This window comes from Lonchura striata, chromosome 8 (assembly GCF_046129695.1).
Source record: "Lonchura striata isolate bLonStr1 chromosome 8, bLonStr1.mat, whole genome shotgun sequence".
Classification (NCBI taxonomy): domain Eukaryota; kingdom Metazoa; phylum Chordata; class Aves; order Passeriformes; family Estrildidae; genus Lonchura; species Lonchura striata.
Window position 1 is genome coordinate 15,944,394 of NC_134610.1, and position 27,362 is coordinate 15,971,755.

The 27,362-nt window shown below is 56.1% G+C and overlaps 3 protein-coding genes across 3 annotated transcripts in view; all 3 read right to left on the minus strand.

The window, feature by feature from the left end:
• NHEJ1 (non-homologous end joining factor 1) overlaps positions 1 to 14,493 on the minus strand; it is a 42,341-nt gene extending 27,848 nt beyond the window's left edge. The window contains exons 1-5 of the mRNA XM_021526246.3: positions 14,441 to 14,493; positions 13,693 to 13,878; positions 12,626 to 12,835; positions 10,154 to 10,292; positions 8,704 to 8,762 (exon numbers count right to left, since the gene is read on the minus strand). Of these exons, the coding sequence (XP_021381921.3) occupies positions 8,704 to 8,762; positions 10,154 to 10,292; positions 12,626 to 12,835; positions 13,693 to 13,878 (594 nt within the window). The 5' untranslated portion in view covers positions 14,441 to 14,493. The remainder of the gene's footprint in view (positions 1 to 8,703; positions 8,763 to 10,153; positions 10,293 to 12,625; positions 12,836 to 13,692; positions 13,879 to 14,440) is intronic.
• Positions 14,494 to 15,383: 890 nt separating this feature from the next.
• Positions 15,384 to 20,075, minus strand: SLC23A3 (solute carrier family 23 member 3). Its single transcript, XM_077784980.1, is given in 12 exon segments — positions 15,384 to 15,868; positions 16,036 to 16,131; positions 16,334 to 16,501; positions 16,581 to 16,686; positions 16,872 to 17,197; positions 17,200 to 17,352; positions 17,669 to 17,792; positions 17,921 to 18,127; positions 18,414 to 18,487; positions 18,819 to 18,913; positions 19,421 to 19,581; positions 19,874 to 20,075. Coding segments are annotated over 12 exon segments (1,950 nt in total). The 5' UTR covers positions 19,982 to 20,075; the 3' UTR covers positions 15,384 to 15,536.
• An 809-nt stretch (positions 20,076 to 20,884) lies between these two features.
• On the minus strand, positions 20,885 to 27,329 carry CNPPD1 (cyclin Pas1/PHO80 domain containing 1). Its single transcript, XM_021526247.2, has 8 exons — positions 27,122 to 27,329; positions 26,839 to 26,941; positions 24,374 to 24,455; positions 23,691 to 23,811; positions 23,478 to 23,606; positions 23,258 to 23,319; positions 22,846 to 22,963; positions 20,885 to 22,339 (listed from the first exon to the last, which is right to left on the minus strand). Exons 1-8 carry the CDS (start codon positions 27,188 to 27,190, stop codon positions 21,707 to 21,709), a joined length of 1,317 nt encoding a protein of 438 aa, XP_021381922.2. The 5' UTR covers positions 27,191 to 27,329; the 3' UTR covers positions 20,885 to 21,706.
• Between the last annotated feature and the right edge of the window lie 33 nt (positions 27,330 to 27,362).

Sequence of the window (27,362 nt, forward strand, 5' to 3'; positions counted from 1 at the left end):
CTTAGCATGACCTCCTCGTTGTCCTTTAGAGCTGCTCCCAGCAAACCAGCTATGAAAAATCTGCAAAGGTACTGCTAAGTCCACAGCATGGGACATGACTGTGCTTATCACATTCGCATGGGTGTTCCTCCACATTTTGGGGAGAAAGAAATAACCCCGAGAGGGGCTGCAGATAGGCAGTGCCGTGTAGAGACCAGTGCTGCTGCAGGCATTGCACTGACTGAGCAACACAGGCTTCCAACCCATAAATAAACCTGGGGGTATTTCACTTCACTTTAAATTGCTTTAAAGGTTTGGTTTAGCAGCTAAATAGACCCAGCCTTAAATGGTATCACCAGCCCAGGCAGCAGATGCCCATAGTGGAAGGGTAGCACACCCACCCCAGCTGTAGGACCCTCTTCCCCCTGGCAATGCGGCCACATTTCCAAGTGTTTCCACAAACCAGAGAGAAAGACATGACTAGGAGAGACTCACACCTCCCCAGGTGCATGGCTCCCAGAGCTGGGGCTTTCTGCAGCTGTGCCAGCGCCCACGTGCAGGCAGGGCTCCATGTGCTCTGGCTGCACTGAGCCAGGTTCCCCGCTGGCCCCCAGCAGCCAACATTAATTCATTAACAGTCCCATTAACACCCAGCTGTGGTTTCCCCCCAAACTCAGGCAGGGACCCGCTCCCCTGTGAAAGCTGCTGACAGATGAAGTTTCCACCTTCAGCCCTTCTGGAGTTCTGTATAAAAATAAGCAGGGCTTTTTTTTTCAAAAGGAAAACTCTATTTCCCCTATCCGCACGCCCGCGCACACGTGCAGGACTCACAGCAGGAATTTGCTCCAATTTCCCCCACCCACAAACATATCGCCTTTGGCCAGAGACCAAACGTGGGCATTTTCAGCCCAAGATATCAGGTTTTTCAGCATCCAGAAGACGAGAAGTCACCGTGACCATGCCCTGAGCTGGGCTAAAAAAAGGATGCCTGTTTCCTGCCCAAAAGGTACTGGGAGACCCAGTGGTGCTCCCAAGAGGGCCTCATCCAGGATCCACAGCAAGGCAGCTGCCAGCACCTCCTGAAGAATTGGCATGGCCAAGCATCCTGTTTGGGATTTGGTATCAAATTTCTTTTTTCCCCTTTTCATTGTCATTCCCAGACAGCCATGAGCACCAGATGCTGCAGCATCCCAAGGAGATGCCCAGCTCAGCACCTACTTGGGACCTGTTACCTAGCATTTATTTCCTCCTTTCCCACACGATCTCTCCTCAAGAGCTGTGATTACTACTGATGTTCAGGGGACAATCCTGGTGCTCTGGAAGCCCTGGGCTACCCTGTGCCACAGAGGGGTCGATATCCTTGCCTAACATCATCCAGCTCCACATCAGGCCCCGCAGCCTGTATTAGCAGCACAGGAGCTGGTTCTCTGGGGGTCTCACTGGGAAGCTGGAGGCCAGGAAGAAGAGCTCTCAATCAAAGGTAGGCACCATGGGATCAGAGCACTGCTTGGGGCTTGAAGAGCATGCTGCTTTGGACATGTCACCAACAGGGTGGCTTCAGGTCCCTGGAGAGGACAAAGCAAGTGCCATCTATCTTCTAATATGCCTAGTCACTAGCAGAGCACCCTGCAGCCCTTTGATCCAGAGGTGTTTGCCTCACTGAAAACCCTCTAACTACTCCTTCCTTTAAATAGCAAAGCTCACAAATGCCCTATATGGCTCCATGTCTATACGTTGTCTATGTATTTGTGTACACACATGCACACAACACACAGAGATTTATTCGTGTTTTCAGAGTGGTTCAGGATACATTCCAGGACAAAATTCCAGCCAGTGCTGGAGCCAAGAACATCAGTGGCCCCGGCATTTGCTGCCCCCTCTGCCTGCACACACACTAAATACGGAAAGGGAGAGGTATAAATAGAGAAATACATGAATGGCCCTGTTTCCTTACAGAGATACATAGAGTGCAAAGGTCCGAGCAGAGTGGGAGAAACAGACTCAGGAATCCAATGGCTGTATCCCCTGGGATGCAGAGCAACCTATTCCCAGGTGCTGCTGTCTGCCCAGATGTCTCAGCTGTTCACTATCACCTCTGCATGGGCTGGCACAACTGGAAGAGGCTGCAGAGACTTTGTCCCATGGGATAGGGAAGGATCAGCTTTCAGAAACACCAATAAAAGCTGCCAGCGGATGCTACTGGAGAAGGGATGCAGCTTGTGGGTATGAAGGAAGCTAGTGAGGGGCTCAGAACACACAGGGATATGGTGAAAAAACCTGACATGTCAAGCAAAGAAGGGAAGCTGGGAGCTGCAGAGGGCAGCACCAGGGGTACAGGCAGCACTGTTCCTCTGCCCTTGGAGACAGTGGGGATAGCAACACCCTGGTACAAATCCCATCAGCTGAGGACAGAGGTGCTGCCACATCCCTTGCTAACACAGAGCAGTGCCTTTAGTGCCTCATCAAAGTCTGCTCTGTTTTCCTCCCGAAAACGTCCTCTGCTTCCAGGAGCTGCTGCCACATCCTGAGTTGGGACAGGTGGCTGCAAGGCACAGTAGTGAGGGGCAGACCATCTCTTCTGCCAACCATCCCTGCATGCCCCCTTGGCCCTCCTCTAAGGCAAATACAGCCACAGCGCCCAGCGTGGTGGGGCTGGGACCCCAGACATCTCCATGCTCCCTGCTGCCCCTCGTGCACTCCCCAGGGCGGGGCACTGCCTGCAGCTGCAGGGCTGATAATGGCCAAGATGCGGGAGCAGAGCTGGGGTGGTGGCAGAGGGATTGCTGCTCTGCTTTCAGGAGGGGGAAGGGGCTCTCCCCCTTCAATGGTCCCATTTGAGCTGAGGCCTGGCACTGGCTCAAACCACCGCCTGCTGACACGAGATCAATCATCCCCCGAGCTGGGCTGTTCCTCAGCAGCACTGCACAGCCAGTGCCCATGCACAGGCTGGGGCCTCTCCCGCAGGAGCAGGGTCTGGCCCCTTCTGCCAGAAGATCTGTGACACCCCTCTTCCTGCCTGCAGCACATGGCACAGCATGGCACAACCTGGCACATCACAGCAGAGTGCAGCAGAGCTTTGCTTGGTAGAGCACAGCATGGCACGGCATGGAGAGGATGAGGAACACCTCAACTGCAGAGGAGTCTATACGTGCCAGACCACATGTGCCAGACAAGGGCTGTGCAGCACCCCAGAGAGGGTGGCTGTGATGGTGTTTGTCCATCCCTCCATCCCTAAACAAACCACTGGGTAATGCTGGGCTGGGACCAAGCAGACAGCTGCCTGTACTTGGTCCAGGTGCCACCCACTCTCTGCAATGGCACAGCCACAGTCAGAGCGGGTTGGGCTGTGAAACCCCCACATCCCCAGAAGGAGCATCCCCTAAGGGCTCCTGGGACAGCATCCACATCCCTAGCAGAGGCAAGGGCTGGAGCAATCGTAGCCAGCCTAGCTCTGGTCCAGCAGCCAGGGACTCGCTGCTTGCCCGTGGTCTGGGCAGTTTCGGGCAGACTGCTGCTCTGGGGTGCCTGTGCCAAGTCTGGTTTTAGCAGCATGTAGCTCCACTGACTCACTGCTTGTGCAAGCGGCCTGTGGCTGCCAGTGGCAGCCCCGAAAGTGCATCCTGGCTGGGTGCCCCACACCTGATGGGGCCTCAGCAAATAAATAAATAACGCCACAACACCAACCACCATGGGCCTCTATGGCAAACACTTCAGGGGGCTGGTGCCCAGGCACCCACACTGTGATGACCACCAGTGCATCTCCCCAGGTGCATCACCGTGGACACTAAGTGCTAGCCCCTGTCCCCTGTCCTCTTCAGGCAGCAGATGTGGCACTCTGCCCTTCTTCCATCAGTACCAGCATGCACACTCCTAGTCTTGTCCTCAGGCTCCTGCTCTGGTACATGTGTTCCCACTGAGTACAAGCAGCCCTTGCTCCATTCCTGCTTGCAGCAGTGTGCAGCTCCCTGAGTACACGTGTGTGCAGGGCAGAGTGTGTCCCACTCTGCTCAGCACAGCCATGGCCCACTGCATTTCCAGTGTGCGACTCAGACCCCAGGGCAGTGATAGGATGATGTGACCAAAGCTTGCTCAGGAATGAAGCAAGGACCACCCGGGTGGCCCCAATCCAGAACAACCATCACCCATGGGGCTCACAGCACAAATGCTTGGCAGCACACAAGAGTTTGCTCTGCTCATCCAAGCTGCCCCACAAGCCAGCCCCATGCTGCCACCTCTGCCCTGAGCCAACCTGCTCAGGGCTGTGCAAATTTTGCACAACTTAGTCCTGACAGCAAGCAGCAGTGGCCACCAGCTCGTTCCCCAGCCCCATACCAAAGGGTCCCAGCCCAGTGGAGCACCCCCAGCACGTTGTCTCCAAGCTGTGCACCCTGTGTGCACACAGCCTGTGCTGCACACATGCCGCCGACCCCGCTCTGGCCCAGTCGCAGCTGCAAAGCCGCAGCTACCTTGTGCTAATTAAAAACATCCCTCGTTTGGAGGAGCCAAAGGGCTGCTTCCTCTCCACTGCACTAAGCTGGCGTGGGTTTGAGGGATGCCGTCCCCACCCTGCAAAATACGCAGGCCACCACCGCCTTCGTCTTCGGCCAGACCATGTCCACTCTGCTACCCAGGGCTTATTTTTAGTTACTGTTAGAAAGGAGAGACCAAGTGCTGGAGGCAGTCAGTGAGCAGCCAGGTACCTGGCCAGACCCCGTGGCAATGGCCTGCGGCTCCAGAGCGCATCCTGGCCATCCTCCACCTGCCCTGCTGGCCTGTGTCCCCACACGGGAGGGGGACGGGTGCCTGGCCCTGGTCCCAGCCCCGCTGGGAAACAATAAGAGGGATGCTGACCCCCGGGCGCCCTGACGTCAGCCAGCACCGCTGCCGGCACCACCGCCAGCCCTGGCCCCGGGGCTCCCTCTCGCCCTCGGCTGGGGCCACACTGGAAGCTGCCTGTTTGTTTATCTTCCTCTCCAGCGTTGCTTGTTTTGATGGTACATCCTCCTCCTCCTCGCCGGGCCCCGGGGTCGAGCCGTGAACCCGCCGCGTCCTGTTTGCCGAGGTCCCGCGCTCCGCTTGCGGAGGTGTGGAGCAGCCACCCCCGCGCCAGCCACAGCAGATAAAAATACACAGGGCAGAGCATCCTGGGGCACGGGGCTATATTTGCACTGATGGTATCCGTGAGCTTGTCCTCGATGTACCTGTCCCTGCCCTCCTCAGAGCAGGGGGCACGGCGCTGCAGGAACCTGTTCACTGTTTTCTCTCTAAGTCGGACTGCAGACTCTGGAATAAGCTGTGTCCTGAAACGCTGACTGTAGCCAAACTGGGGCAGGCCCTCAAAACCCATGGGTGGCCACCCTACCTGCCCTGTGGGGTCATTTCTGTAACCCAGAGGGACACCAGGGGACAACATATCCCCAGCCTGCCAGGTCCTAGATTGCTGGGAATAGTGCTGGGGAAGCCCTGAAGCATCATGCCCTCTCCAGCTGCCTTCTCCTTCCCCTAATGGTGTGAACCCCTGGGCTTGCCAATAAAAGCCACCAGCTTTGCCTCGGCTTGTGCACAGCCACTGCTCTCCTTCCAGCTCTGCTCAAGCCCAGGCAGCTGCTCAGCAGTGAACCCTTGCCAAAAACTGTGTGTGTGAAAGCATCATTTCCTAAACGTATAAATATTACCAGGGCTTTGCTGGAAAACTCCCCATGGTTAGTTAAAATGCCCTGGACAGCCAAGTGCACAAGCCCAGATAAAGGGCATCTAAGCTGAGAGGCTCTGCAGTCCCTGGGGGACTGACAGGTCCTTTCCTCTCCATGTGGGATACAGCAAATACCTGGGAAGTGAGCAAAGCTGTGGAGCACCTGCCCACATCCAGCCCTGTACCACATCATCACAATCCCTTTCCAGCCAAGAGGTGCTTACCATAACCAAACATCCACAACCTGTAGCCCCATTTCACAGATGGAGATACTAGAGGGACAAACAGATCTCTCTTCCTGACCTCCTGTCCACTGATGTTCAACCATGCACATCCCAAGACCAAACCCAGCAACTTGGTTTTCTTCCAGGCAGGCTCCTAGCCGACTTTTGGAGACATTAAGAGATGGAGGATCAACCACTGCCCTTGGGAGCATGCCCTGATCACTGGCAGGAGCAAACCCAAGTGCCTCCATTCTAACTTGAAATTCCCTGGCTCTATCTCCCAGTGCCTGGCTTGTGCTCCACTGCTCCCTGCAAATTAAAGAGAGCCCTTCACTAACCAGCCTTTTCTCCTTGTAAAGACCCGCACACACAATAATCAAGGCGCCTCTCAATTTTCTCCCTGATAAGCTAAACAGAGCTCTTCCCTTCCAAGTCCCTCAATGCTGGGCTCTCTCCCCAGTTCTCAATTCATTCCTGTGACTCTGTGCTGATTGTCCAGCATCTTTTTGAAAACCTAGACATGGGAGTTGTTTGTTGCATTCCCAGCTCCCCACAGCATGTCCTGAGGGACCCCAGCTCCTTGTGCTCCTCCTTTTAGGAGCTGACAGAGTATTATATTGCCTGGAGGCTCTGAAGTAACTGCACAGAGACAATGAGGTCACCCAGACCACCTTTCTGCCACAAGAGATGAGAGGAGAGACTAGGGTGAATAGCCAGTTTTGGTGGTGAAGAACTGAAAAACCATGTTTGATGTTTCTCACTAACACAAGACCTAGGAGGCATCAGGAGGAACAATGGGATACCATATTCAAACCAAAGGCAGCAGCTGTTTGCATCTCACAGCTCATTGCTGCAGGATGGCATCAGCATCCATCAGCTTTATAAAGAATGGGATGAGTACAGAGAGGACACACCCTCCCAGCAGACCAAATGCACAACTGCATCCTTCCACCAGCCTTTCCCCTGCAGCCAGTGCTCTGGCTACCAGAGGACGCAGAGGGGCAGCAAGACTGCTCCTGGACTGTTCTGGGACACACAGCACCAACAACCATCCCATCCTTCAGCCTGTGCCAGATGTGCTCCACACCAGCTGCTTTTGCCAGGCTCTGCGCAGGGCTGCCTCCTGCCCACTCTGCACCTTCCCCCATGGCCCAGACCCTACCAGCTCTTGGAGGACTTTGAATTTCAAGCCTGATGTTTATCTTTAGCAGATGTTGCTCAGATGACTCTTCTACAAAGACACTTCATCATCCCCCTATCCTGGAACATCTGCCTGCACCCTCCCAGTGACAGCACTGAAACATTTACCAACTGCTTCTGCCATGTCTGGCCCAGTATAAATCATTTTACCACCTCTGTCTACTAATAAGCTTATCCTATTGCTGGGAGCTTGGGGTTTTCTCCTGCTACACTAAATAAAAGCCTTTCCTTCTGTTCATCGCCATGATTTTTCCCTGATGTCTTTAGCTTCTGTTACCCATTTTCTACACTTCATAATTTCTAATTTATATTGATTGCTATCTACTCTGGCTCTCCCATTTGTTATAAACTGCTCTTTTATTTCTAATTGCTGCCTTCACTTTGCTGCTGAACCAGAACGGGCTCTGGGCCAGCGCTGCCCTCTTTCTTGATTGTGGAATTGTGGCTTTTTGTGGCTTCTGAAATTCTTCTGAAAGAGCTCACCATTTTCATTCACATTTTTCTATCTAAATGTTTCCTCTGAGCTGATTTCACTTATAATTTTCCCCCTGCTTTGGGAAATTAGCTCTTTCAAGGCATGAAGGATATAAATTACTGCTTAGGAATGTCCTTTCTGTGCCCAGGGTGAATGTAATCTGGTCATGATCACTGGTCCCTAGGCAACCTTCAAGTTGCAGTCCAGCAGAGAATTCATCTCTATCCTTCATAATCCAGGGGGAAGTTGCCTGCACTGGATGCAATGCCTCGCATATAAAAGAGGGATCATCTCTAATTTTTAGAAACTCTGCAGATCATCTATTGTTGGCTGCAAAAGAACATCAGCTCATCTCATAAAGCAACATCCTCCCAAAGGGTGTGTGATACCACTGGCACCCTGGCTGACTACCTGGTCCCCAGCAGGTACCACTGCCCCCATTCCTGTGCCTTCACAGCGAGCACAGGAACACTCATGAACGTGCCAAGTCTTTTTGCATCAGTGGGCATCAAGCATTTCTGACCTTGAAACATCAGTTTGAATCATTTTAGTGCTTCTGTGATGATTACCAGTAATGCAAAAGGATCAAAGACTCTCTCCTTCCAGTCTCAATTTCTCCAAAACACATATCTGATTTTAGAGCTGAATGTGTCAAGGAGACAGTGATAGGCAGAGCATGGATAACATGCTGAAAAGCTCTTGTCCCCACAATGTGTCACTGCAAAATCATCTCTAAAAGCAACAGGTGAACTAAAAAAGAGATGGCTTCTCATCATCCACCTGATCCCTGCCTGCCATCAGCAGCACTGTTTAGGTCCAGAGCAACTCTGGGAGGCAGGTGAATATGCCCCAGTGATGGCACACTCCTGTGAAGCAGCCAGCCTGGCTCGCACCTCTGGCAGCTCCCAGCGACCAGGTAGTTCCCATCCGGCCATATCAGGCATGTTCCCAGCTCTACTAGCCCTAGAGATGAGGTGCAAGGACACAAAGAGCCATGGGAGAGCTAGAGGGCATGACTCCTCTTTAGGCAAGTCTAGCTAACCCCATCAGCGCTCCCATCCAGCCTGGCACACCTCACACTGCAGCTGCTGATGAAGCCACCCCTCTGGCAAAGGACTTGCACCGTTCCTTACCTCAGCCACAAAGTTCTGCTGAAACGTCTCCTCCTGGAAGGGCTCTGTCCGCAGGCGGTCTGCAAGGGAGAGAGGGATCAGCCTGGGCAGGTTTGGCCAGACCTCCCACCCCAGCTTCCCCTTTCCCTGACCACAGGGTGAGGATGATGCAGGGGAAAAGCTCCAGCATGCTCTTCCCAGAATCAGCAGGAAACACCAGCAGGCCTCTCAGGCTAGGGACACATCACCTGGTTAGCAGAAGGTGCAAGGACTACAAGGAAATTGGAAAAACATGGTTGAGCTTGCTGATGTACACAGCAGCCAGCCAGGCAATAGTCCATCCACACTTGTCCCAGCACTTCTGCATTGAGGAGTAGGGAACGGTGGCAGGCATGCTCAACACCATTCCCAGATCTTACAGCTGGAACAAGCCGTCCGAGTCTGTGGGACAGGACACTGCTTGTCCAGCTGCTCATCTGAAGGGGTGAGCCAGCCTGTGTCTTCCTCTTGCACGACAAGGATATTGTATTCTGCTCTGCACCTTGTCCAAAACACTAGTTTTTCCACATTGCTGCTAAGATGTGGTCTGGAGAAGCAGCTGGCCGGATTTGCTCAGCATTAGGCTGCAATGGACAAGACAGGCCAGCTGCTCACCAGCATCAGTCCCTGGACCCAAGACAAGTTGTCCAGGCTGCTCCAAGCCCTGCAGAGATTGCATGCAGCAGGGTAGAGGGAAGTGCAGCTGACCAATGCAGCTCTAGTGCACCTACAGGGCAGATCCAGGCTGCTGTGGTGAGACACCAGTCATGGGACAAGGTCTGGACCACAATATCTTCCTGGACATGATACACAAGCCCAGGCTGACCCCCATTAGTCTCTGCATGCTCAGGGCACCATGTTCCTGCAGAAGCGCAGGTATCACCTGTGGCAGCAGGACAAAGCATGGCAATAGCAAGGGATGGCCCAAAAAACAGCGCCCAGCCAATCTCCATAGGTGGGGAACAAACCACCAGCTTAGGGTGGCCCCAAGGGGGCTACTGTCTGCCCATCAGCCTGATGGCAAAGCGGGCTGGGCACTGGAGGGGGGCCCATGAGCACGGCTGCACTTCCCACGTTAGGGAGAGCCGGGAGCCCCTGGTTGCTCTCCAAGCACTCAATGAGCTCCTGCACTTGGGAAGGGAGCCTGACACCACTGCAGGGCCAGCCCTTGCTGGCACCCCCGCTGGCTCCTGGGGACCAGCCAGGTGCTCTCACAGTAGTGGAGAACCCCTTGGCGACTCCCCAGCTTCTGCAGCTATCGGTCAAGGGCTGCTCCTCCCACAGCTCTCCCCAGCTTTCTGGCTACTGTTGTGCTGCTGGCTTAGCTAAACATGAAACACAAGCCAGGCTGGGTAATAGCCAGAGGGAGCAAAGCACACCAGCCCAGTGCTAAGGAGAAAACTTGCTCTCTGCCCCAGGCATCCCTCCTCACCTCTGCTGAGAGTGGCCCCACTCTCCCTGTAATCTTCAATCTCAGCATCCTTCTGGAGCAGCAGGGAAATCAGCTCCTGCACCTGGCACTGCAGCGCCAGGTTCATCTGAATCAGGGGCCGCACAAGGTGACGGAACACCTACAATGGAGGAGGGATGCTCTAGGAAAGGTCCAGGTCTAGGAAGGCACACAGCTGCCCACAGAGTGGTCAAAGCAGGGCACCCGGCAAGGTCCTAGCAAGAGCTGCAGCCCAGCTCACGCAGGGTTCCACAAAATAGCCCATATCTCACACACATCCAGTGGGAAATGGGGTGCAACAGGAAACAGAGAGCCCCCCATGTGCCACCCAGACCCTCCCCACGGCTCTGCACACCTTCTGGCATGTTTCTATGCAAGAAACAGGCATGGCTGGGTGAAAAACCAGAAAGACCCAAGGCGTCAAGCTATGGGTTGATGAACAGGACAGAGTGTTACTCACAGGGAAGTAAGATCAGAAGCAAAAGAGATCTCAACATGCAGGACTTGTGCATGTTCTCCATTGCAGCCCCCCAGTATACCCTCTAAGCTTATACCATACCTGCCCCATGCAGAGCCCTGGGCATGTCCTCTGTCTTGGAGCCCAGCTGGGCCACCCTGGCCCAGAAGGCACACAAAGCAGCCTCTCTCCTATCACCTCCTTCAGTCTCTGCAAGGGTATTTGAGATGCCCCAGCCTATTGTGCCCCTTGATTCTGTGGCCAGACTGAGTCCATGGGTGAGAGGACAGCAAACCCAGCATTGCTCCTGAAGCATTCTCGCTCCTCTGGCAAGCCCACACTGGGCTCTGTGCTTTGCTCACCCTCAGGTATGACCCCAGAGGTGATGGCCATGACCCACTGGAGAACATGGAGTGCACCGCCTGCAGCAGAGCTGGGATGGGCCAAGCCAGGTAGGCTCTATGCCTTCCTCAAGCCCTGGGCTGGGGCAGAGTTGATCCCCATTGCTTCATCCACACCAGCCACACTCAGCACCCCCAGCTGCTTCCCACCTCCATGGTGTCTTGCAGACATCCAGCGTGTGTGTCCAAGATAAAGCAGAGGAGCAGCTGGGAACAGGGGCTTTGCACCCCCTCAGCTCAGCCTCTGCGTCTTGGCCCAGGAGGGACACCAAGTTGCTGGGGTAAGCCAAGCCAGGAGCCCGATTTCGCGCTCCCCAGCTCGACCTCGACGGGGAGAAGAGCCCCCGCAGCAGCTGGGGAGCCCGGCTGTCCCCCCGCGATGCCCAAGCACGGCCGTTCAGGGCCGAGGAAAGGCGGCCCGCAGCCGAGCGGCGCCGGGGCTGCCGGGGCTGCCGGGGCTGCCGGGGCTGCCGGGGCTGCCGGGGCTGCCGGGGCTGCCGGGGCTGCCGGGGCTGCCTCCCGCCGGCGGCGGGGCCGCAGCGCCGGCGGGGCCGGGCCGCGCCGGGCGGTTCGCGGGCGCCGGGCGCCCTCTTGTGCGCGCAGGGACGCAGGGCCCGGGGGAGCGCCCCTGCCGGGCCCGGAGGGGCTGCCTCTGCGAGCGCAGCGTGCCGGGCAGCCCCGGGAAAGAGCAAACCCTGAAAAGCCGGGAGAATCCGCTGTGATTCCGCCCGTCATGACACACCACCTGCGGGCCGTCTGGGGGTACCTGCCGCCCTGTGCCCTGCTTCAAGGCTTGCTCCTAAAGAGAACAGCATCGCTCTGCTCTACAGAGTGCTGGCGGGGCATCACCCCACACTGGGCATCGAATTATTGAAAGGTTTGCTTTGGAAGGGATTTTTGATATAACTCAGTAGATCAGGTTGCTCAAAGTCCCATCCAACCTGGTATTGAATGCTTTCAAGAATGGAACATCCATAACTTCTCTGGGCAACGTATTCCAGTGCCTCAACACCCTCATAATGAAGACTTTTTTTCTAGCAGCAAATCTAAATGTTGCCTCTTATAGTTGAAAAACATTTCCCCTTGTCCTATCACAACCTGCCCATATAAAAAGCTGTTCTTCCTCTTTTTAATAAGCCCTCTTCAAGTACCGGAAGGCTGCAGTGAGGTCACTCCAGAGCCTTCTCTTCTCCATGCAAAACAATCCCATCTCTCACAACCTGTCTTTGTAGGAGATGAGCTCCAGCCCTCTTATCATCTTTGTAGCTCTCCTCTGGATCTCCTCTAATACGTTAATGTTTTTCTTGTGCCAAGCAGCCCATATTTTGATGCAGAACCCCAGATGGGCTCTCATGAGGTCATTTCACTTATGCCCCAGCAGCAGTATGTGCTGGGCCATCTCTGTAGCTGCATGGCACAAACCAAAGCCTCAATGGGAAGGAATGGGGACAGTAAGCCTTGGGAGAGGCAGAAGGCAGAGTCAGGCAATCTACAGTCACCAGCGTGCCTCGAGACTACTCAAAAGCCTCTAAGCGTAAGGAGATAATCCTTCATTTTGGCCACTCCCCTCCCTGAACTCTCTGCAGCTTTGCTCACCATCTCCAAGGGAGCTGGGCAGCAGTGGAAGTCCCAGTAGAAGGGCAGTCCTGACAGCTCGCTTTTCACGTGCAGCCTGAGGCCATTGGGAGAGCGGTGGCAGGAGAAGGCAGTGGTGGCACCCGGCTGCCCTGCCAGCAAGGGGCACATCAAGTTGCACAAGTGGTTCAGGAAGGAGGACACGTGGACTGTCAGCCGCTTGTTCAGCTCCTGGGAAAAGGCAAGGTTAGAGGACATGGCACAGCACTGGGGAAAAGCCAGCAGAAATCCCAACACCAAAGGAGTCAAACTACTGCATGTTCCACAGCAAAAAGCCATCCCTGGGCCTTGGCTTCTAGCTCTCTGACATGACGTTCTTCACTGATTCTCCCAAGCCAGCCATGCTGGGAAGACTCCCATATCCTGCCAGTTCAGGATGGGCAGGGTGCAACAGTCTGCACTAGCACATCTGTTCTGCATGCCACCACAAGCACCATAGCCTGGCTGAGAGCAAACAGCAGGACAATCTGTCAGAGCTGGGGGATGGCTGCAGCCTTCTGTCCCTCCTGCCACCAGCCACTCAGCATTATGTGACAGAGGGACATGCCCCTCCAATGGCACATGAAGGCCTGGGCTCATGGGCTGAGGAGATGAGGCACAGCTCCATGCATTTTTGGGGGCCAAGCTGACAGGATGCCCCATGAGAGACTACCAGCTATGAATGTGAACAGAATCTCTCTGTCACGAGTAGAAGGCAGCCTTGTTTCAAGCTCCTCTTTAGTACATTGACCCTGGGAAAACCAGCTGCCCATCCAGCCCACAAGTGAAGAGACTGTGCCAGCCTCTGTATGCAGACCCACCTGGCTGCCCCAGGCGTGCTAAATAGTGTGGCCCACTCTCCTGGGAGAAGGGTGTTTGGCCAAATGGGGTGAGAGGGCTTGGGCAGAGCCACACAGGGACTTCCCAGGTTGGGCATTTGCACCCGACCCCAGTCAGACCCAACAGCCACTGTGTCACCAAGCAATTTATGCTGGTATGTCAGCTGCTGGGAGGAGAAAAGGAGGCCCCTGGCCTTTTCAGACACTCACCTTGGACCTTTGTCCCACAGCCTCGGCATCTGTACTCTCGTACCAGACACTGTTGAGGTCAGAGATCAGCAGGATATAGCCACTATCCCTGAAGCACACTTTGGCAAGAAAAGTGGACTCGCCAAAGCGAACAGAAGCCCAGGGCTGGGTCAGGAGGCTGCTTTCCAGCTCCTCGGAGCCCTCCATCTGCAAGAGAGCAACCAGGTCTCCACCTCACCCCCCACCCAGGAAGACCTGGTTCCTGGGGTGGCCTCACAGGGGCCGTCAGTCCCGGCTGGCCCATTTATGACCTGACAGCACAGAAGTGAGGATACTCAGCCAGCTGAGGTCACACATGCAGCCGCAGAGCTGGGGCCTGAGTTTCGGGAGCTGCTGCAGGGCAGGTCCTGCCGCAGCTCACAACGAGCACCCCAGATGCACCAGCGGAACTGCTGCCTCCCCGGCTTATCCGCTGCTTGCTGGCGCTAACACGGCAAGACCTGCACGCCCAAATGAGCACTCGGGCTGCCCCGCCGGCACCGGGCGGGCAGCTGGGTGCCGCACCCTCCTCCTGCTGCTGGGGCACCCATCCCTGCGCTCCCTGCGAGCCCGAGCCGTGCCTGCCTGCGCTGACACCGGGCAGACCGCCGGCAGCCCACGGCTGCTTCCCGCTCCTCCCTGGGACCGGCTCCACGCCTCCCGAAACACTCGGGGACCAGCGACCGCGGGGTGCCCGCAGGCCTGGGGCTCTGCGGAGCCGCAGCTTTACCGAGGGCTGGAGGAGCGGCGGCCGGGCGCTGCAGAGGCGCGGCGCGGCGAGCAGCGAGGCGAGGCAGACTACGGCTCCCGGCATGCCGCTCTCTTCCGCGGCGAGCGGGCCGGGGCACGCCGGGACGTGCGGCTGCTTGCGCTGCGGGAGCCGCCGTCCCTTCCTCGCGGCCCGCTGTGCTCGCTTCCTGCTCATACGGACGGCGAACCGAGCTGGCGGGCTCCTCCAGAGCGTCCGCGGGGGCTGCCACGGCCCAGGGGCTGATGGGGACCGAAATGCTTTAGGACTTTGTTCTGCGCTTGTGCCTGCTACGACCGGTCCTGACAGAGGTGCCCGGCTGGGTACAGGGCCCTGGACGGCCGGAGAGGCGGCGGCAGCGGAGCTCCCCCTGTTCCTTGGCCGCAGGTTTATTCCTCAGCCGCAGAGTGCCGGGGCAAGCACGGCCAGGGCACGCACCTGCACCGCTGCCCTGCCAGCTCGGCTGCTGCACCACAGCGAGCCCTGCACAGCTGGGGCTGCAGCTGCCTCTGTCCCCGCGCCTGGGCACTGGGCTCACAAGGTGACGCAGAGCAGCATTGTGCCAACTTGGCACACCACATAGCCCCGGTGCCCTCCACACTGAGGCCCACCCTTACCCCAGGCACCGATTTCCAAACCTCATCACCCATAGGCACAACTGGGACACAGTAGGGAGGAGATGGACAGCCAGTCGCTCCTGAGCACAGTGCCAGCAGGTGAGCATAGCCAGTGACAGTCCTCTGGGGCTGGCCAAAGCACTGAACCCTCCACATGTCATGTCCTCAGGGTGGTGGTGGATTTTAGAGGTACCCACATCCTCACCTGCAGTGGCACCAGGTGGCCCTGCCCTCTTGTCACAGTCCTCAGGGCAACAGGGGATCCCCTAGGTAAATCCCATCTGGAAAGAAAACCCCTGGAAAAGGCATAGATGGTTGAAGGTTTTTATATCTTGCTCCCAAGCAGGGAAATTAGGTTTGTGTTAGGAGTGTGGAAGCTCAGGTTCCTCCAGTCCTTAGGGGCTTCAGAAATGAGGAGCAAAGTGTTTCACGAGCTGCCTTGAGTGCCCCAGATGACATGGTCAGGCCACAGTGTTCCATGTAGGCATGTCTGTCTGGCTTGGCCTTATTTCTGGCTGCAGCTCCCCAGAGCTGGTTTTGGGGAGCAGGTGTGTCCCTTCCCCTGGGGCAGCAGTCCCCTCCTCAGTGGCACAGCTTCCCTCCTCCTCTTCCTCACTCCTCGGGCAGAGGAAGCAGCACGGAAAGGCTTTGCAGGAAGATGGCAGCAGCCTCCTTAGCCCAGTGGGGAGCCTATATGCTTGGCTGGCTTCCCCTCTCTCTCCATGGAGGTGACAGTCACCAGTTCTGGCTTTCCATGGCTGCTCAGAAAGCAGCCCTCGTTCCTCCAGTGTTCCTGCAAGCAGAGAGGTAGGCAGTGAAATGGGAGCCCTTTCCTCCTAGCCCACACCAGCTCCAGCACCCTCAGTAGAAATGCCTGGAGGCAGAGCTGGTGATTTGCCCCATGGACAGATCCAGTCCTCAGAGCATGGCGTATGCAGAGCACCTAAGGCAGCCCCTCACCTGAGACCGTGTTCTCCAGAAAAAATGACAAGAAGCCAGTTAGGAAGACAGGGACCATAAGCAGGGAGAGAAAGAGGAGATCCAATGGCACCCAGCCTGCAAGGACAGTGCCAGAATCAGCCAGGAGATCCCAGCCCGGCCAGGGATAAGGGGCATGAGCAGCCATGGCAGAATCAGGGATTGAAGAGGTAGCTGCCTGCTACCATGAGCTGACTCAGCCTCCCAGAACACTGGAGATGTGCAGTCACCATTCCATGGGACTCAAGGCTTTGCCTTGCCTGGGGAATGTCCCTCATACCTGTGGCCAGGGGAGCCAGGGCCGTGCCGAACCACCGCGGTACCAGCAGTGCCATGAACATGGCAAAGCCAACAATGAAGATGTTCCTCCCTGAGTCAATGTCCGTGTACTGGAAGTAGGAGATCCCCGTGCCCACAGCCACGGCGTAGGTTACACAAAGCACCCCTCCTGCGAGGGGCAGGAGTCAGGAGGTGCCAGGCAGGCTGCAGGTGCCGCAGCAAGGGGCAGGGCAGGGCAGGGTACCCACCGTGAACTGCCAGTGGGATATGGGTGAGGAGCCCTGCCAGCCTCGGGGACATGCCCAGCACCATGCACAGCAGGGCGCTTACTTGCACTGAGCGGCGAGAGCCAGCCTGGGAAAGAAGAGTGGGACAGTGAGGATGGGTAGCACCACCCCTGCTCTGTGTCCGCCTCCTTCTGCTGCACACACCTGCCTTTCCCAGCGCTGGCTCGGTGACAGCCTGGCAATTACAAGTCCCGCACACCTGCTCAACTGCCTCCCCATCCCTGGCCAGCCCATTCCCCTCCTTCGGCATACCTGCGTGAAGCCAGTGGCACAGGTGTTTGCGATGCTGGAGGCCGTGCCCCCTGCGGTGCCCAGCAGCCCTGCCAGGAGGCTGCCCAACCCTTCCATGCAAAGCCCCCGGTTACAGGCGTGAGGGGGTAGCCGGGGGACTCGCAGCAGCCTCCCACACAGCACATAGCAGCCCACAGAGTTCATGCTACAGCCGATGGCCATGGCGATGCCCACTGCCAGCGCCTGGGGGGTGAGCCGCGGCCACCTCCACGCTCCTGCAGCAGAGGGAAAAGGGACAGGTGATAGAAATCCTGACCAAACGTGGATGTCTGCACTCAGCCCTGCTGCCCCCACCTGCATGGGGGATGTGGATCCAAGGGGCATTGGAGGTGCTGTTGGCCCAGGACAGCTGTGCCACAGTCACATCCAGTGATTCCCAGGGAATGTGGAAGTAGCTGAGGATGGCACAGACAATACAGACACCAGCAAATGGGAGCAGTACCTGCAAGGCAAAAGGGGACCCTCAGCAGGAGACCCTCCTCCCCTGCCTGCCCTGTCACATCTGCCCTGTACCTCATCCTTGTCCTGTCACATCTCCCAGGGAGTCATACCCCTCACCCCTGCAGGAAGCAGCCCAAGCTGTTCTGCTCCAACACCCTAGGTCCCCAACGCTTTCCCAGAACTATCCATGTTCTGGGAGCTGCACTGGAGCTTTTCATGCCTGCCTGCGCTCCAGGTCTCACCTAACTCCAAACCAAAGAGCCAGGCTTGGAGAGAGAAACCTGGTGATAGTGAAGAGAGCAGACAAACCACAGTACCGAGAATGTGCGCAGGGTGGGAACCGAGTACTCTGTGGAGCCCTCCCAAGCATGGGGTGAGGCACAGGAGGGCAGGTGGCAGGACTGCAGATGTTGCGAGAAGATGACAGCAAGGAGCATGAGCCTAGGAGAGTGAGCATAGGTCACCACACAGCATCACAGTCAGTGATGGGGCCCCAGATGTGCACCATGCACTGTGGGGGTGCCCCATCCCTGTCCTGCTGGTGAAAGAAAGGCCCAGGAGCTGCCCACCACTGCAGTCCCTGGGCTCACATACAGCAGTGCTACTCCCCAGTTAGTGGAGCAGAAGAAAGCAGCTTCCTTGTATGTGGACAGCCCGATGATGGAGAGGCTGGGGGCCAGGACCATGGGCCCGCAGTGCCGCACTGCCCACCCACACACGCCAGACACTCCCAGCACCAACTGAATCAGCCCAGAGATCAGCACTGCTCCAGAGACCTGTAAGAGGAAAGGATGGGCCTGTGGGGCAGGATACATGGAGAGCAGTCCAACACCTTCCCTTGGCCACATTCCCACCGCCCCAGCAGCTGGGAACAAGCGCTTGTTTCATGTGCTCTGCTCACCCCAAGCACATAGAAACATGGACATGCATCATGATCCCCATTGCCTTTGCAACTCTCTTCATGGCAAATCCCAGGAAAAGAGACTGGGAGTACAGGGATATGGGTGACAAGTGGAAGGCTGATAGAGCAGGATAGGGACCCCTATTCCCAGGGACACCCACCTCTTGCAGTGAGTCAGCCCAGCTCCCTGTGTCTCTGCAATGAGGTACAAGGCATGTATTGGCCATGGCTGTGCCTGGAAGGGAATTTTGGAAGGGTGTGATACACATGGATCCTAGGCTCCTGGAGCTGTATCCAGGAGGATGCAGTAAGGTGACTGTTGGCTGCAGAAGGGGAAGCGTGCCAGTGTCTCTATCTCCATAAGCCCTGGCCCTGGGGAAGTGACCAGATACATTGCAAGTGCACTCAGGAGTGAGTAGGGTGCTGTGCATCATCAAAGGCCAGCAGGCAGGACCCCTTGCTACCCCTCATCCCTACTCCACCTACCAGGCTCCTCATCATTGCCATTCCCCTAGCATGAGCATGGCCTGGGCCCCAAAGGACACAGGCTCCAGGGCTGTGCTTACCATTCCTGTCTGTGCTGGCACCAGGGGACAGGTGGGAGCTCAGCACCATGGCAGGGACTAAGTACTCAAAGGACGGGATTTGAACCAGCGGCAGCCTGAGGAAGGGGACAATGACAGCACATTAGGGAGGAAGGCCAGGGAAGGGAACAGGGTTGCTCCAAAAGCCCAGGCTGCCATAGGAACAGGGGTGGGAAGGGAAGCAGGTAAGAACCCCAAAGTGGCAGATTACCCCACATTCTACATATGCCCTAGTACATCCCAAGTGACAGCACATGAAGTGGATGCAGATGTCAGAGGGTGAATCCCATACCCAGCCTATGTGGGCAGCACAGGCATCAGATGGTCTGAAGGAGCTGTGTATGATGTTGGAGCAAGGCAGAGAGGAGCTAGAGGGAAAGCACACCAGTTTTTCTAGAGGTGTATGTGAGAGGGAGGGAACACCTGTGACAACTGTGCAGAGATACAGTGCAAAGAGATTTTCCTTGGGCCTCTTCCCACTTCCAGAAAAGCTCAACTTCCCACTTCCTAGGAGACAGATGTGCCCTGCCATGGCATCGCCCTCCTCCTGTTGACAGCTGCTCCCCTTCATGCCCCTTGCTCACCGGCTCCCCAGGGTGGTCTGCAGCACTGTGGAGATGCCACAGGCAAAGAGGCTTCGTGCCAGGAGCTTGCTGGTGGTCTGGGCATGAGGTGGCTCCTGAGGCAGGGTGGGCAGCAGGAGGAGGTGGAAGATGCAGAGCAAGGAGGTCTGCACAGCCAGGTGCTGTGCAGGGAAGAGATGGAACACTCACAACTCCTTGCAACACCCAGAGCTGCAGTTCCCCATGCCCAGTCCCCCTAAGAGGGTGGATGCCCACTGACACCACCTGGGTAGCAATCACTGCTGCCCACTCCTCTCCCAGCACACACTGACCAGAGCCCTGTATACCCTTTGCCTGGCAGGATGCAGTCCCTGGCCTGCTGCAGTCCCTGCTGCAATCTGAGAGGATCCCAGCTCTCTCCTCATCATCCCATCTCTCTGGCTGCTCACCATGGTCGCCCCCCCCACCCCTTACCTGAAGGGCTAAGCAGCAGCTCATCATCCAGGAGCACATCTTCTGGGAGGAGCAGGATGTGAGCATGGGGCTCCCAGCTCCAGGTGCTCTGCCATGGCCCCCATTCATGCTGCTGCCTTCCCCACACTGCTCCCAGTTTTCAGTGCAGAGGGTGGGCAGGTTCCCACCCTTAAGAGTTCCTCCCAAATCCTCACATGGCTGAACTTCCACCTTTTGCAGGAGCTGCCCCAGGATTAGCCATTAACTTGAGTTGGTTAGTAATCTGCCCTTGTGGCCAGGAATGTAAGTGTCACCCTGGTTTGTCACCACAAGAGCCAGGTGACAGGCAGCCACAAGCAGGCCATCTGACATTATTACAATGCCAACTACCCACAGCCTGGGTCCCAATCACTGCCTCTGTGGTCACTGGGTAGGCCACAGCCTTGATACCTCTCCCTCCATGGGCTTAGATTATTCCCACCAGCAGCATCCTCCAGCTTCAGTATGCCCTGCTCATGCTTGTTTCACCCCAGCATAGCATCTGCTGCCCTCCTGGCCCATCCTGGTCTCTAATAGGGGTCTATTATATCCCCTATTTTCCTAGGAGAGTACTGATTCCTGCCACTGGACAAGGATGCCAGGAACAGGAGCTGCCTGCTTGGCTGGAAAGAGATGCTCATGTTTTTGTCACGGGGCAGAGGTGGCTGTGTCAGTGACCTGGTCAAGCCCTTGCTGCTCAAGGCTCACTCATTAACAGGTAAGACTTTGGAGAGCAAAGAGCAGTGAAGAGAACATGCATTCCCTGCATTCCCAAGAATGGGGATCCTCCATTCTTCTCCTGTTGTCCCTGCATGCACCAGACCTGATATCCCACACGTCAAGAAAGACTGCCCAAGATCTCTTGGGCTTACTGGCAGCACCTAGGATTTGTCTTGCACAGCAGTTCCAGGAGCAGGCACAGCTGCATGGACGTGGCTCTGCTCTGGGGCAGGCATGCTGCCAGTATGGAGCAGCTCAGCAGGACGAGGCAGGCACACAGCAAGAACTACTTTTATTGGAAGAGATTTGCATCTACAAAAGAGTGAAAAACAGGTGTAAAATCCACAGTAAAAAGAAGGGGCATGATGAGCTAGCCTGGTCAGCAAGACAAGGTGCCTTCTTCCCACTCTGAAGAGCAGTCAGGCACTATTTTCTCACAGACACAGACAGCTGGGGTTTGGGATGGGGTCACAGAGCACCCCAGATTCAAAACACCCAACACAGCAAGATAAGGAAGTTCAGCCCTAACCATACCTCATCCCCACCAAGCCCAGTGGGGCACAGCCACACTGGAGTACCTGCTTATTGTCATTCTTGCAAGGTCCAAGAAGTAGCCTAAAAGACCCCAAATGTAAATACTGCTATGACCAGCCAGCTCACTCCCACCTCTCTTCAACCTCCTCTTCCTTACCCCAGGCACCCCACCTTCTCACTGAGGTCACTGCCTTAGCCCCTCCACCCTGCACACACAGTCCCAGCCTCCAACATCCCATATGCCACCTCTGTCCAACACCACTCACTACAGGAAGAGGTACAATACCCCCTTTGCACAAACACCCCAGCCCAAAGGCAACCCATATTTACCCTTCAGCTATGAAGTTCCTACCCCAGCAAGCCACTTCTATCCCAACCTGTCCCAGCAGCCCCAAGTGAAAAACATCCCTGCCCTAGGTGGGGGGACACAAGTGCTGGTTTGAAAGTAATGCAGGAGCCTTCAGCCCCATGCAGTTCCAAGGATCAGGGGTCCCAGAAGTGCAAGGAAGCGAGTTGTGCCACACTAGGAGGGAAGGGGAACAGGGCTGCTGTCCTACACTCCTAGCTGGGAAAAATGAAACTCTTGATTCTGCTGAGATCCATTGCAGTATGCAAGAAGCACTGCTTCAGCCCCAGGGGGTCCAGCCAGTCCTCACGGTTGGGGGCTGCATCCCATGTGGGGCCCACAGTGGCTGAGCAAGCATGGCAGTGGAACACCGGAGGAGCCGGGAGCACGGCGAGTCCAAAAGGGCCAGGCTGGCTGGGGGCTGCAGTGGGGGCGGTGCGGTTGGATCTCTCACAGGCAGTGGGCACTTTCCGGAAAGGACCGTGTGGGAGGTGCCTGTGTTGGGCTAGATCAGGTGCCTTTGGGTAGGACAGGGCCGTCATCACGCTGCTCCACAGGTAGAGCGCAGTCGCTGTGACACCTCCACGATGTGGCTCCTTGGTCGTCTCATTCTCCCCCAGGCAACGGGTGCAGCTGGCTGAGGAGACATTGGGCAGCTCGGGCTGGGGTTGGCCAGGGGCTGGGGCTGGCTGGGCAGCCAGCTGGCACCTCCCCTCCTCGGGGAACAGCGCAGGCCGGGGGGCTGCAGTGCTGACACTCCTTATGCACACAGACCGGTGCACTACACTGATGGAGGCGAAGATGGCTGCGAAGCCCGTCAGGTACACCACACCCAGGAGGCAGGCCAGCTAGGGAGAAGCCAAATGTTAGCCCAGACACCCCCAGCAGCAGCACCCCCTGCTAGCTGTGATGTAGCATGGCCACAATCAACCCAGCAGCTGCAATAGGAAAAAGCATCACCAGCTCCAGGGCTGGATGCCGAGAGCAGGCAGCCACACTGCTAATGGTGGGCAGCACACAGCCTGCCCAAAGCTGGGCCTAAATATCACAAACCAAAATGTCCCAGCTAAAAGTCAACAGCTCCTGTTCAAAACCCTAGCTGGTACCCAGTTACCTCCATGCCACCACCATGTCCTTGCACTATGACTTGTGGGGCTGTGGTCCAGCACACTACCTAGCACCAGGCTGCAGTGCCTCAGGCAGTGCAGCTGCAAATCAGCACCTTCCGAGAGCTTCCCTTTTCAACACAGAATAATCCAAGGTGCTGGTCTTGGTGAAAAAGAGGGTCCTGCTCCAAATCCACAGCCTGCTGGGTCCCATGTTCTTGCAATTAGCTGCTCTCCTATGCCCTTACCTTCACCACTTGCTGGTAGAACTGGCCCAGCACATGCTGCCACATGGACTGCTCCATGAGGACACAAATATCTGTGTAGGTAAACCAGCCACGCCACATGCCCTGTTTTTCAGCCACACTGCAAGAAATGAAAAAAACAAAAAAAAAAAAAGGGGGAATGGTGGATATGGACCATGATATGAATGATATGGTCCATATCCAGGAATGATATGGACCTTCCCCATAAAAGCAGCTTCAACCCAGGCAGGTTTGGAGAAGACCCTGCTTAAGCTCTGTAGAAGGGAGTGGCAGAGCCTAGCTAAGGCTCAGATGTGTCCCAACCTCTTATTTCACTGCAGCAGGGCTATATCCAAGCAGGGACCGAGCCAGGCTACAACACAGATAAGGGATCATCCCCACCCTAGACACCTACCGTCCTTCCAGCCAGCTCAGCACTTCAAACAGCTCCCGAGGATCTGTATAGAGACTCCAGTCCTGCCAGGACAGCAGTTAAAGGTCAGTGCATTCAAGGCAGGTCACCCAGCACCCAGACACATCTTTCTCTCTCCCTTCATGGGAGCATATGGGACAAAAACAGAAATCCAGACTCCCCTCGATGCGAAACACTTGGCAACAATTACAGTTTTACTTACAATGGCGCTCAGGAAGTTCATCTCCAGTGTGTTCATGGTCTGGACATCCACCTTCCCTGCTGCTCCCCACTCATCGTTGAACACCTCCTCTTCCTCACCCTCATCATACAGATACTTACTTGCAACCATCTAAAAGTAGCACAAAGGACAGGATCTCAGCCTCCACTGCACTCACTTCCCACCAGCCCAGTTACTGCCCTGCCCACCGCTCACCATGGAGATCAGAAAGAGGTCTGAAGATGAGATCTGCTGGAGGTATTCAGGGTTCCTGTGCCGGAGTCTTTCAATGTAAACCAGTGCCAACATCATGGAACAGGGTGAGATGCAAGCTTCCCTGTAGGACAGGACAAGAACCAATGCCACAAACGTCCCAGGTACCAGGACACAATTTGGCTGCTCCCTCTCCATGCAGACAGTAGGAGGGTTTAGCAAATAGCTACGCAGATCCCAGCCTTGCCACCTCTGTGCCAGCTGTCCTGAGCTGCAGCACAGAAAGTGCCAGGGATGCAGGATGGAGAGTGAAAGCCCTGGTTTCTGTTCCCAGGCAGTCAGCTCCAAACTGAGCAGCCCGGCCTGCAGCAAGGCATGCTGTGAGGGCTCAGCTGCCAAGAGGAGACTCCAGGTCCAAATCTGGCTATCCAGGGTGCTGCAGATCCAGCCAGTACAGACTCTCAAGTAACAAGACCACATGTGCACCCCAGAGAGAAGGATAAACTTGAAGCTGGCTGCGTCAGGAAGTCACTGTGCCTGCTGTCTGTGCCTCCAGCTTCTCTTTGAGACTAATCAGACCTAGGCACAAAGCCAGTGGCTGGCCCAGGAGACAGAAGTGAGTCACAAGTAAGACCAGAGCTCCAAGTTCTGACACGGGACATGAAGGGACATGTTTCGCTTCTTACCGAGATACGTGAGACACATATTTCTTCTGGAGTCTGCGGATAGGACTGGGAGCCACTTTCTGCAGCAACTCCACAGCAATGTCTAGGACAGAAAAGCACCAAAAGAGTTAGTCTAGTGTGGCCCAGCCCATGACCACCTGTCCCCTCCTCCCTACAAGCCTATCAGGTCTTGGTGTTTGCTCAGCCCTTCAAGTTTAAGTTAAACTATGAGGCCTTATGAGAGGTCAGGGACAAGTGAGGAACAAACAAACATGCAGGGCAGGCAAATCACAGCAGGAAGAGGATGTGAGTGACCAAGGCCCTGCGGCAGTGCCAGATCAGCAGGTCTGTGTCACAGGGAACCAACAGCAGTCAGCTGCACAGAAACATCCTGCCCTCACCCTGCAGGACTTCAGACAGCCCTTCTGGAGGCCTTCTTGCTTCTTGGGCTTGATGTCACACCACATCTTCATGGTCCTTTGCTCCCCTCCAACCACCAGCATCTTCCCCCTCCAGATCTCAGCAGCATGGATCCAGCCCACCCTACACCACCCTGAGATGATGAAGCACCAGGTACCCGTGTGACCAGGAGCCTGAAGGCATTAACAGGTAGCAAAGCACTGATACAGTATAACTGCAGCTCAGCCTGCTTTCCCTGCACTCAGGAGGTGCTGCAGCACTCAAGCACAGACACTGACATATACTGGCAGATGGCTCCAGCAGCTCCCATCTCACTTCCCTATACAATGGGACCAGCTGGGAGCATCCCAGTCAGCACCACAGTCTGATGCTAGGCAAGAAGTGCTTTAGACAAGAAACTTCATTTTGTTTCTGAGCCCTTGGCTGATAGCAGAGCTCGTCCCAGCAGCCTTGCATTTCCAGCTACCAGGGAAAGCATCACTGCACCCCTTCTTTCTACATCTCTACATCTCTCCAGCACCTAAGAGAATCCACGTACTAACATGAATGATTTGCCCAAAGAGCAGCCACCAAGCTCAGAAAACACTTCTGTAAGGAACTTCCAAACACTATTCAGGCCACAGCACTACTATGATGGACAGCCAGGCAGACAGCTCCAGTCACCCACTGGCTGTGCCCAGCCTCTCCCACTGCTGCTGCTCTCTCTGCCCTTCCAGGCCACCATTTTGCCACCACAGAGGCAGTACCAGCATCTCAAGTGATCCCTACAAGCTCATCCTGATATGAAACCAAATTCTTCAGCCCACAAATCCAACTCACAAGAGTGTCCCGTCCTAGAGGGAATGGACAGCAGCTGATCAGTTTCCCATCTCACAGCACACTGAGTGTGGTTACTGTTCTTCTGTCTCCAAAGGAAAAAATTCACATTTCAACTTCTCTCCTCAGGCAGTCCCATACTGCCTTCTGCAACCAACCTCCAATATCAAAGACCTTTTCCTGCTATTCCACTTTCCCAACAAGCCTCTATCCTGTTTGAGAACAGTGCCATGGACTTGCCATGTAGCAAGGACAGATGTACCAAGACAGGTATCATAGTCCTGGGGCCCTATTTTTTGAAAGCAGTTGGTGAAGGAAGGCTGTAAAAGCAGATCAGCCCATGGACACATTCTCCATGTGCCACTCTTGCCCCCAGCTGCTGGAACTACAGCATTTCCTGAGTGCAGGGCAATCCTTACAGTTAATAGTCCCAAACAGTTTTCCTGCATGACTGTACCCTTTGAGCTTTCATCCATGGAACAGTCCCACCTTGCACCCTGGTGTAATGTCAGCCTCGAGCCTCCCTCACACCGCTTGTGTTGGAACTGTGACTCCCAGCAGTGCCCAGGCAGCTGGCTGCTCTGCCTGGGCCTGCCCTGGCACCACACACTCAGCATCCTCCTCCTCACCAAGGCTCATCATACACAGCCTTCTGGCAACTTCAGACTGTTCCCCTAACAAGCAGCTAATGGAAATGCTGAGAACCACACACAGTGAAGTTTAGCAAACCACTGCATGCCTTTTTCCACTCCCCTCCATCATCTCCTGCACAAGCTCCTCAGCCTTAACCCAGCCATGTCCTTCTGCTCCCCAAAACACTGCTGAATTGACAGGGAAAAAGGAGTGTGATTCAGACAAACACAGCAAGAACTTCTGTGCCTGATGCTTACAACTAGAAGTTGAACAAAGCCCTGAGTGTTTTGCAGAGCACAATTATCTAAGACGGCTCTCAGCAGAAACAAGTTCACAACCTGCTCTGCCGAGGAATTCACAAGCAATCTAAAGGACTTCATACTGGTATATAATGATGTCAAAAACGCAGCAACGGGCCAGACGGGGCAACAAAACAGAGAACAGAAACCATGAGGCTCTGGCATCCTGCCCTACTGTATTGTGCTGAGTGGGAAAGGCTGGGCAGGGGTGGGATTTGGCACGGGGGAGGAAGCAGGTGACCTACTCGTCTCGGCCCCTTGGGCTACTTCCAACCCCCTTGACTCAGCATTCCCATCTGGGGACAATCAGCAACCCACCTGCCACAGGGCTGGAGAGATTATCCAGGCTGCAGTCTTTGTCCCAGCCATAATAGAGCCGCTTCCGCACCCTCTCGCTCAGCTGCTGGTGCCTGGGCAAGAACTGAAGGCAGACGGAGGAACGTGAGGAAGGCGCAGAGCACTCTTCACGCCGTGCTCAGCCCAGCCCAGCGCAGGGCTAACCGGCCCGGGGCGTGCGGCCCCACGGGGCTCCTCGGGAGCAGCGGACAGGGGGCATCACCCCGAGGGCCTGCTAAGGGCAGGCTGGGCCGCGGACACTCACCGTGAACTCCTGGAACCCGCTGAGGGAGAAGGCGCCCTCCTCGTCCAGCAGCAGCTCGTCCAGCTCCATCCTGCCCGCTCGCAGGCCGGGGGCTGACGGTTCCGCTGCGGCGACACGGGGCCGGCTGAGGGCGCGGCGCCGGTCCGCTGCGAGGCCGAGGCCCGGTGCAGTGCCGGCAGCGGAGCCCCGCCAGCCGCTCCCCGCCTGGCCGCCGCCGCCCGCCCTTCCGCCCTTCCTGTTC

Coding starts and splice junctions, on each gene's coding strand:
- CNPPD1 (XM_021526247.2), bottom strand. CDS start 27,190: ATGGAGCTGGACGAGCTGCTGCTGGACGAGGAGGGCGCCTTCTCCCTC. Junction 23,812..24,373: donor TATGTGTCTCACGTATCTCG/GTAAGAAGCGAA, acceptor CCTGTCCTACAG/GGAAGCTTGCATCTCACCCT. Junction 23,607..23,690: donor ACCTCTTTCTGATCTCCATG/GTGAGCGGTGGG, acceptor TGCTACTTTTAG/ATGGTTGCAAGTAAGTATCT.